Genomic DNA, 9,013 nt, shown 5'->3' with positions numbered 1-9,013 from the left:
TTTCACCATTAGATATAATCTCACACCATTAAAAATACTATTGATGACCAATTGATGATTACAAAACACGAAAATTATTGGCCCTAACATTTCTTTTAATAAAAAATAACCTTAGTGTTAGAGTAAGAACATATGAAAAAAAAAATGTGTAATAAGTAATATAATAACCCCCATCCTTAATGACAAAGAAACATATTTTTTTCTTTTCTTTATAATTTTTCTTTACAACAAGTTGGTCGCTTTCTTTTGTAGAAACCTTTTTCCCCTCCTTTTCACCTTCCTATCTTCTCACCTTTATAGCTTTTTTTTTTTTTGCTTTTTTTTTTTGGTTTTGGGGGAGAGGGATTCACTCCACTTTCTTTGCCATGGTTTTAAAAGCAGTGCCCTCTCTGTGAACCCACACTAGAACAACAATACCAACCAACCTTCTACATTTTTCAATCTGTACTCTTTTGAAAAAACAATGGCCAAGGAAGCTTCTATCATCCTCTTGTTCCTCTCTTTTCTCCTTGTCTTCTGTTCAGGTAAACTATTCCTTCTTGTGAATATTCTTAAATACATGTCCCATATAAACCTTATTTAAAAAAAAAAAAAAATCCTTGTTTCCTTTTGTATCTGAATCTCCTAGAATCTATGCCATCTATCCTTTTTGTTATATACATCTTTGAAACGATGTTCAATTTCTTATCTGTATTTTCTTTGGAATAACCCCACTTTGTTCTGGAGGTAGATCATTTGAAAATCAAGTTGGAACTGTTTGCAGAATCTGATGCTATTTGTTCTAACTCATTTGCAGGTACATTGGTGGGATTTTCTTTTGCTGAGAGTGAAGACACTGAATCACCCTCATTCATCCAGAAAACCAAGATCTACCACGTGAGTTTGGGGGGGTTTGTTCAATTTAGTGAAGGGATATCAAAATATCTTGAATCAGGAACCCAGATAGCTAGAAGAATAGTAGCATTATATGCAGAAAAATTGCAGATAACTGTTGATGGTTATGCTCAAAAGGAAGAGATCTTATTTCCTTTGTCTCAGAGAGAAAAAGAACTAAGCAAAGTTTATACAAGAAGAATTTTAGATGAGACAAATAACACACCTTCACCAGTTAATCCTACAAATCCAACTTCAGATACACCAGCCATAATCACAGTTCCTTCATCCACACCAGTTACAGTTTCACCCACCAATCCAACCACTTCAGTTCCTATAACAGTTCCCTCTTCCATACCTCCTCCCTCAACCCCCACAAATCCGGCGAATTCACCTGTACCTGTCACGAACCCTGCGGCTTCTTATCCGCCACCATCGGGGATTGTTCCTGTCATAAACAACCAGCCTCCTCCTGCAACAAGCACAAATGCTCCACCAGCAACTCAGGGTCAGGGTCAGGGTCAGGGTCAGAGCTGGTGTGTGGCAAAGAGTGGAGTCTCAGCAACTGCTCTTCAATCAGCACTTGACTATGCTTGTGGAATGCCTGGTGTAGATTGCTCACAGTTACAGCAAGGTGGGAGTTGTTACAATCCAAATTCTGTTCAAAATCATGCTTCTTTTGCGTTCAACAGCTATTACCAGAAGAATCCAGCACCAACAAGTTGTGACTTTGGAGGGACTGCTACCTTAGTCAACACCAACCCAAGTAAGACCTTAATACCTTATTATCTAAGTTTACTTTATTTTATATATTATGCTTCACAAAGTTGAAATATCATACTTAATACTCTCCTTTCAATTGTGATTAGGCACAGGTTCTTGCATTTACCCATCATCGTCGTCGTCGTCATCATCTTTAACCGGAGCGGGTACATCAGGGTAAGTGAAATATGACATGGTTGTCATTGCTTTTTGAATTCTTTGGCAATACCATTACGCCTTGTTGCGCATAATGTCGTGAAACCATTGCTCCCAAAAGCTTAAACTATTGGGTAGAGAGACACATAAAATGATTTTAAATCTAATATACAATGCTGTGTTTTGCAGATCTGCTAGCTCACCATCAGGTTTGGGATTGCTAAGCCCTCCTGATGGAGATTCCTCACATTCAGCTGGTGTAAGACCTTTTCTCGGCTCCATGGTTCTGGCTATAACCTTGGTCACCAGAACACTCATTTTAAACCAATAGAGAGACCCTAGTTTTCAACAGGAACCATAGATCACTTTAGAAGTATGACATTAGAAGGTATGTACAGGTCTATAGGTGCAATGCAGAAAGACAAGGAGCCAGCGAACGATATATAGTACTCCCTCCGCATCGATTGATAACTAAGTATTATGAATCAGAGGGAATCTGTGATAGTGAATGCTGGATATGCTCACCTGTATGTTAAGCCTTAGCTTAGGGGAAATCATAGGATAGCTTCATGTTGAAGGTACTATATTATTAGTTCATGGCTTTATGTAATTTGTACGCACTGGTTAGATTTATTTGGAAATTCATTTGCATATAAATGAGATTGTTATTTTCCAACAGAGTTATTCACTTTGATATGTTAGGTGATCAAGGGAACAATTTCATTATCTTGATAAACCATGAAAGAATTGAGAAACCACGTTCTTTGGATAATTATCTCATAGAGCTTGAATGATTGAATGTACTGTGAACTTTTGAGATGCCAATCACTAATGTTTTATTTCCAGCAGAGAGTCCATTACGCTGCTATTAAGTATAAATGTTTTGCACCGTCATACTGTGATTTTGCAAAAGACGTTTTATCGTTTTTCTATTTTAGAAAGCACGCTTTTCTTTCAATTGAGAACCTTTTATGCATAGCAAACTTTATCAAACCCCTTGACTTTTTAACCGTTGCATGTGACACAATTTTTCGAACATACACAAAGCACTGTTGCATGCGTAACGGGCATTTTTCAAGTGGATGACAGACATTTCATGATTGTGCATTATGGAATGTGGGTGAAATGGGTCCACCTATGATTTTAACCCAGGATTTTATTGACAAAAGAAACTTACTTATGTGGACAATGAAAGATTATATAAATTAAATGGTTGAAAATGGAGAATTCATCTCGAGAGCTTCATTCTATGGCTCAAAATTTCGCAATGGGCTAAAGAATAATGTATCATACTATCATGAATTGGAAATGGAAAAAATTGGAACCTAAATTAATAATAATCTAATATACCGGTCCTATAGCTCGTAACAAGAGTAATGAGCTTCATATAAAAAATGCTTCTTGATTTTGATGTTACCATAGATAAAGCTAAAGCTAGATTATCTCCAACAGGGCATTTCTACAAAGCAAAAATTGATTTATTTCACTTGTCTTTGTCCATGCTCCTTGGATAAACTTGAAGATTCTAGGTTGTCTCCCACAAAAGAATTACCGGATATCGGAATGGTATCATCGCTTGGAAAATACAATCAAGATCAGCATGGACATGGAAACCATGATTTTGAATCCAGAAGTTTCCCAGAAACTACTTTGCTTTTCTGCAGCCACATAACCACTCTGTTGTTTTGCAGCTAATTGGTCTCTCAGTTCTTTAATATCCATGTCCCGTCGCTCTCCCATCTGTTTTTTCCACAAACACATTAAATGAATTATGCAAGTTGATTAGAAGGAAATTAAGTCGTTTTATGCATGCTATTATGCATAATTCATAAAGCAAGTTGATTGAATGTATGGCAATATGACAGTTAACCAATCAAGGGTACCCATGAAAGCTCATAAAGAAGGGTCCAATAGTAAATGAATACTGAACGCCCTTCCTAATCATCTTTCACAAATCAATGCACTTTCTGACCCAAAAGCAGTCAAGGTTTTTTTAAATTAATAAAATAAAGCTAATGCTGCATCCAATAACAATAAAGAGAAATTCTTGTGTACACTAGTATGCATTAAGTAGAAAAAATCAAGTCAATAAAAGAATAGACATACATATCGCTATTGTTGATCAAGTACATGGATGAAAACAGTTCACATGAATTGAATACGTATGATACCCTTAATGAACAAGATCAACGAGAATTTGTCAATTTTTAGTTGATTTAGTGTATCTAAATTGTGTCCATATAATAATTTCATAGCCTGTAGAATTCAATTCATCGTAAACATCAAGAAAAGTAAAATTATTTTCAAATGGAAAACAACAGAAAAGGGGTGTATAGATTTACCCGCAGGAGCTTCCGTGTCTGAGAACGAGCATCCTGCAGACAGAATTCCAACTTCAAGATCCTCTTCTTCAGCTCCTGATCAGTATGTCGCTGTTTCTCCAACTGGATTTGTAAATGCAGATAAAATAAAAATGCCATTTAAAAACATAAACTATTGACCATCAAATATATGGATGAACAATTACACAGGCAAACAATGATGGCTTTACCTGTGACTCTAAGTCCATTGTCTTTAGCTTCCAATGGGTGGACATAATCTTAATTTCATCCTTCAGTTTTGCTATCTCTTCATCTTCAACATCCAGTAGCTTATTCATTTTCTCAAGATTCTTAGGAGAAAACTCATCTAAAATTTTCCTCAGAGTAGACTCCTTGTTCTCCCCAGTTCTTTTAAATGTCTCCATTATATCATTCTCAATTCTCAGAACAGTATCTTTCAATTGCTTTTGTGAAGATTCCCTTTCCAGAAGATCTTTCTGCAGATGCTGCAGTTGCTCTACCAACCTAATGACACAATCCTCTTGCTCCTTTAGATTACTGTTTTTTTCATTTAATTCTTTTATAAGTTCACAACATAGGAGCTCCGCTGATTGAGTTGATGCAGCATTTGCATCAGCACTTGCTCTAGCTGCTGAAAGCTGTGATCTTATATCATTCATATCCTTAATATGCTGCATCAAGAGTTCAAGATTTCAAAAATATACTCACAAGTATGAGATAATCACTGCTTGGTTCATATAAAATAAGAGTTCATCTATGCAGGATAGGTGTAGATCCTCTATGTATTTTTACATGCATACACAATCCATTAAATAGGCGCCACTTGTACACCTTCAACTGCATTTTGGTTAACCAACAGAGTAAAATAGTTACTCTAGTGAAAGAATTTTGAAAGTTGGTATTTTTTACCACCTATGTGAAGGGTTCTGCAGATATTTACAAGTTTTTGTTCTGTAGAACCACAACTTATTGCGCTTGTCTTTAATTATTAGTAGAAGTAGAAGTCAACTGTAGAAGAGGTAATTACTATTATATGTCTCTAGCACTGTAGAAGTCACTTGAGCATATGGATTAATTTCTTATAGTTGACATCAACTGGTTCACAATGGAAGTCAAAAATTATTTCCAGCCTTTGATAGACATTATGTGACTACTATTTATATCATTCGTTTTCCAACTTGGAAAAAAATGATAAATTATTCCATACTCCACACTTAAAGTAACAATTTTAAGAACTTTGTTTATAAGTTAATAATTACTGTACGGTAAGGTTCCTATAAACAGAAAAGGTGTCAGATAAAAAAGAGAGCAAAAGGAGAGTATACAAATTAAAATATGAGCATCGTGTATTGTGGGTGAATGCTAGCACGCGCCTCGCCAAATCAGGCGGTTCGAACGCCTCTTATTGTTTGAGTTGTTGTCAAAGCCTGGATGAGCCACGTGGTGTGTTGAGTGGGAAGAAATTGGCATGCGGTGGTACACCTTACCAGGCAACAGGTTCAGCGGGTCTTGTAAATATTTTAATTTGTAGGCCATTTAAAGGGGGAATACATGAAATATGAAATATATGTGGTAAATTTTTTAATTTTTGGTTTGAAATTATTCTTTTTGGTTAATGACTGGACCAGTTAGGTTGAACTTACTAATGGGCCATTTAGCTGGTATCCAAATAATTTTTTTCTTAAATCAACGTTCTTCATGTTTGGTATCCAAATATAAAATAATTTATTTATAAATTACTTTTAATATAAACACTTATTATTTAAACTATTTTTTAAAAAATAACTTAATTAAATTATTTATCTGAGTATTAATATTTAATAATTTTCCGAAACAACAATTACCATAATTTATTATCGGATCCGGCCTCATTTCACTAGGACCAATCCATCTTAAACAAAAAAATATTTAAATTGGGACAAATTGTATAATTATTGAGAATTAAAATGTTTAAAATGAAACGCATGTTAAGTAAGGGACCGACTACGACAAGACATAAAAAACCCATTAACCGGGTGTCAGGCTTTGCCACGTAAGAGAGGCGTTCGAATCGCCTGATTTGGCGAGGCGCGTGCTAACATTCACCGTGTATTGTGTAGTATAGTACTTGTTTTCAATGAGAAAATGAGTAAAAAAGAGAAAAGCAAAATACACGCAATAGAAGAAAAAATGTGCTCCTTGTACCACAAAAAAGTTGTGAATAATAAATTATAACTAACAGCAGTTCCAACACGAGTGTCGTATAAAATCAAGGCAAGTGTCATATATAGATAGTAGTAGTAGTAGGAAGCATAATTAGAACCTCGGCAGCAGAAGAGACTGAAGCTTGAATCTGCTGATTTCTTTTTTCTAGTTTCTTCTGCAACGTGACAATTTCCATTTCCATGAAATTGGCTTTTAACTCCACTTCCTGTGAAAAATCAACCAAAATCGAAATCCATAAAATACATTGCTCAATTGAGATTTTTCGTTTCCCTGACCCCACATCTACAAAGACTCAAAAAAGTAGAAATGATTGATAGCAAGGCTGTAATGACGGTGCGGCCAAAAGGTAGAGAAAAAAGAAAGAGCTGTATTAATTTCTATTTTTTCCTAAAATAATAAAAGAAGAATGAAATGCTCAAATAGTCAAATGACAAAGAAGTAAATCAGTAATCCCGAAAAAGCAAAGGAAATAGTGGACCTGTCTTATTAGGGTTTCTTTATTGTATGATTGCTCCTGTGATGCAAGGCGGCCACGAAGCTCCTTCAACTCAGCCGCCAGTGACACCACGTTACGCTTAAAATTCTGCTTCTTTTCATTTAAATCCTTTAACAATGGATCAACATCTCGATCTGATGATGATGACGATGATGGTTTTTCCAAAATTGACATGGCAAATTCCAAATCCTCAACTACATTTACTCCATAATCCTACCTACCAACAACGCAGCAGCTTTTGGTCCCTAAATTAAACCCAAAAAGGCTATTATACTTCACACGTACACGTATACCTAACATGATAATTTTTTGCAGCATTTGAACATTTTATATGAATTGTAACAAGTAAAAACAATGATGAACCAACAGATAACAGATAAATAAAGGTAACTCAGAAAAAAGGTTATTAGAACAAATTCCAAAAAAAAAAATGAAAAGAAAAGAAAAGTTCTCTTTCTCTCAGAGATTATAAAAGGTGGATGAGTCAAAGAAAGTGAGCGGAAGGGAATTAATTTCGTGGAATTTGATTATGTCTATTCTAAGGCATGAAGGGAACAGAGTATCAATTTCTACTATAATTGATGATAATGATAGATGACAATGGGTGTAGGATCTGTCAACACGGATTAATAAAAACGTAAATGGTATCAAACTATCAATTCTCAATTTCATACTATAAGCATCTGAGGTAAGTAAGAAAGAAGAATAAGTGGATAATTGGAATAATTGAGGGAGATAGCATACGATTTCGAGCGTTGAAAGCAATAACCATAACTCATTTGTGCTTCTGTGTGTTCGGATCAGAACACTGATGAAGCTTTTATCCTCTCTCTCTCTCGCTCTCTCTCTCTCTGGATGAAGAGCAACGGAAACAAGCGCGTCTTAACTCTTCACTCTTCACTCTTATTCCGGCAATGAATCACACCACTGACGCCCTCGCTTCACCATCTACGTTTACAAATTTTATGCAATTATTAAATTGAAATATTCACTCTGAACTACCAAATAAAGTTGTTATTGTATAATTAAAATTTATATTTATTCAAACTAAAATTAATTACCGCCTATATATTTAGCCGTTAATGTAAACAAAAATTGTTTCCCTTGTTTTAGTTGTTTATAATTGATTATATGCTTGTGCAATGTTATGTGACCATGAGGGGTTTTTTCTTTTCTACCATATCTTTTTTTTCTCCACATCTTTCAATTTAGATTACATAAAAGTTCTACCATAAGATGAATTATTTAACTAAATTTTACTAAGTTATTATTACTATTCTTTTCTATCATGTGCCGCTTACCGTGTACAAATCTTTTTTATCGCATAGAATAGCTACTATTTCTTTCTTTTTTTTTTTTTTTTATCTTTCTCTTTGTTATATCTTTATTATGGTCATCACCAACACCACTACCATCTCTTTCTCTTTTTTTTTTATTTGATATGTTCTGTTTTTTTTTCTCTCTTACTCCTTCATTATCATCGCCATTATTATTATCATCATCGTTATTATTATTGTTATCATCGTCATCGTTATTATCGATATTATAGTTAGAAATTTTGGTGTTAGAGTGAAGACATTTCGATATTATCTTTTAAAAATTTATGTGTTATTTTATATATCATTATTTTCTTTTTATACGTATATGTCATGTTCATTTCCTTTCAAATTATTGTACTTGTTCTACTTAATTTTGCTACGTTATCTACGGATTTTTTTTTTTACTTATTCTCCATTTAAAATTTGTAAATCTACAACTCAAATTTTCATGGAATATGTTCTTAATTCTATCACATCATTTAGTTAAAAACTTCGATGTTAGAGTAAAAACATTTTAGTGTTATTTTTTAGAATTTTATATGTTGTTTTATATATAAGATAAGCATTCAATTCATTGAATGTGTAATATTTTTTAGAAAGATTCAATATTTTTGTATCCTGTTACTGAATTTCTAGTGTCAATTCGGTGCTATCTTAATTTATTTTATAGAGTCAAAGTGATCTTTTAATATATAATTTACTTTTTACATTTTGTATTATTGTATTTAAATTTTGATTTTACTTTAAACAAATTTCGATGCTATTTTTATGTTCGGCAAAAATTTAATCTAATAAGTATGAACTTACATTCATTCAACTAAATAAGATTATAATACAATATAAATATATTCATTCAAGTC

General features: G+C 33.7%; 2 protein-coding genes across 4 annotated transcripts; one reads left to right on the top strand and one right to left on the bottom strand.

The window, feature by feature from the left end:
* The first annotated feature begins 282 nt into the window (after window positions 1–282).
* Window positions 283–2,467, top strand: LOC107645980 (Carbohydrate-binding X8 domain superfamily protein). The gene is made up of 4 exons (XM_016350144.3): window positions 283–524; window positions 797–1,639; window positions 1,743–1,812; window positions 1,981–2,467. Exons 1-4 carry the CDS (start codon window positions 464–466, stop codon window positions 2,120–2,122), a joined length of 1,116 nt encoding a protein of 371 aa, XP_016205630.1. The 5' UTR covers window positions 283–463; the 3' UTR covers window positions 2,123–2,467.
* Window positions 2,468–3,021: 554 nt separating this feature from the next.
* LOC107645981 (nuclear envelope-associated protein 2) lies at window positions 3,022–7,847 on the bottom strand. Of its 3 annotated transcripts, XM_016350145.3 has the most exons (6): window positions 7,579–7,847; window positions 6,817–7,079; window positions 6,436–6,543; window positions 4,343–4,804; window positions 4,134–4,235; window positions 3,022–3,531 (listed from the first exon to the last, which is right to left on the bottom strand). In XM_016350145.3, the coding sequence occupies exons 2-6, from the start codon at window positions 7,006–7,008 to the stop codon at window positions 3,361–3,363; spliced, it is 1,035 nt and encodes a 344-aa protein (XP_016205631.1). In that variant the 5' UTR covers window positions 7,009–7,079; window positions 7,579–7,847; the 3' UTR covers window positions 3,022–3,360. The 3 variants fall into 3 exon arrangements, with proteins under 3 accessions (XP_016205631.1, XP_088345507.1, XP_088345508.1); XM_088489381.1 differs by lacking the exon at window positions 7,579–7,847 and having other exon boundaries at window positions 6,817–7,290; XM_088489382.1 differs by lacking the exon at window positions 7,579–7,847 and having other exon boundaries at window positions 4,343–5,506; window positions 6,288–6,543; window positions 6,817–7,152.
* Window positions 7,848–9,013: the final 1,166 nt, after the last annotated feature.

This window comes from Arachis ipaensis, chromosome B6, assembly GCF_059453495.1.
Source record: "Arachis ipaensis isolate K30076 ecotype BB chromosome B6, ASM5945349v1, whole genome shotgun sequence".
NCBI lineage: Eukaryota > Viridiplantae > Streptophyta > Magnoliopsida > Fabales > Fabaceae > Arachis > Arachis ipaensis.
The sequence above is the reverse complement of the archived record's forward strand: the minus strand, read 5'-3'. Positions and strand labels throughout refer to the sequence as shown.

Excerpts from the sequence above, each read along its gene's own strand:
- LOC107645980 (XM_016350144.3), top strand. The coding sequence starts at position 464 with ATGGCCAAGGAAGCTTCTATCATCCTCTTGTTCCTCTCTTTTCTCCTT. Across the intron at positions 525-796 it reads TCTCCTTGTCTTCTGTTCAG|GTACATTGGTGGGATTTTCT; the intron begins GTAAACTATTCC and ends ACTCATTTGCAG. Across the intron at positions 1,640-1,742 it reads CTTAGTCAACACCAACCCAA|GCACAGGTTCTTGCATTTAC; the intron begins GTAAGACCTTAA and ends AATTGTGATTAG.
- LOC107645981 (XM_016350145.3), bottom strand. The coding sequence starts at position 7,008 with ATGTCAATTTTGGAAAAACCATCATCGTCATCATCATCAGATCGAGAT. Across the intron at positions 6,544-6,816 it reads AAGAAACCCTAATAAGACAG|GAAGTGGAGTTAAAAGCCAA; the intron begins GTCCACTATTTC and ends GATTTTTCACAG. Across the intron at positions 3,532-4,133 it reads AGACACGGAAGCTCCTGCGG|ATGGGAGAGCGACGGGACAT; the intron begins GTAAATCTATAC and ends TGGAAAAAACAG.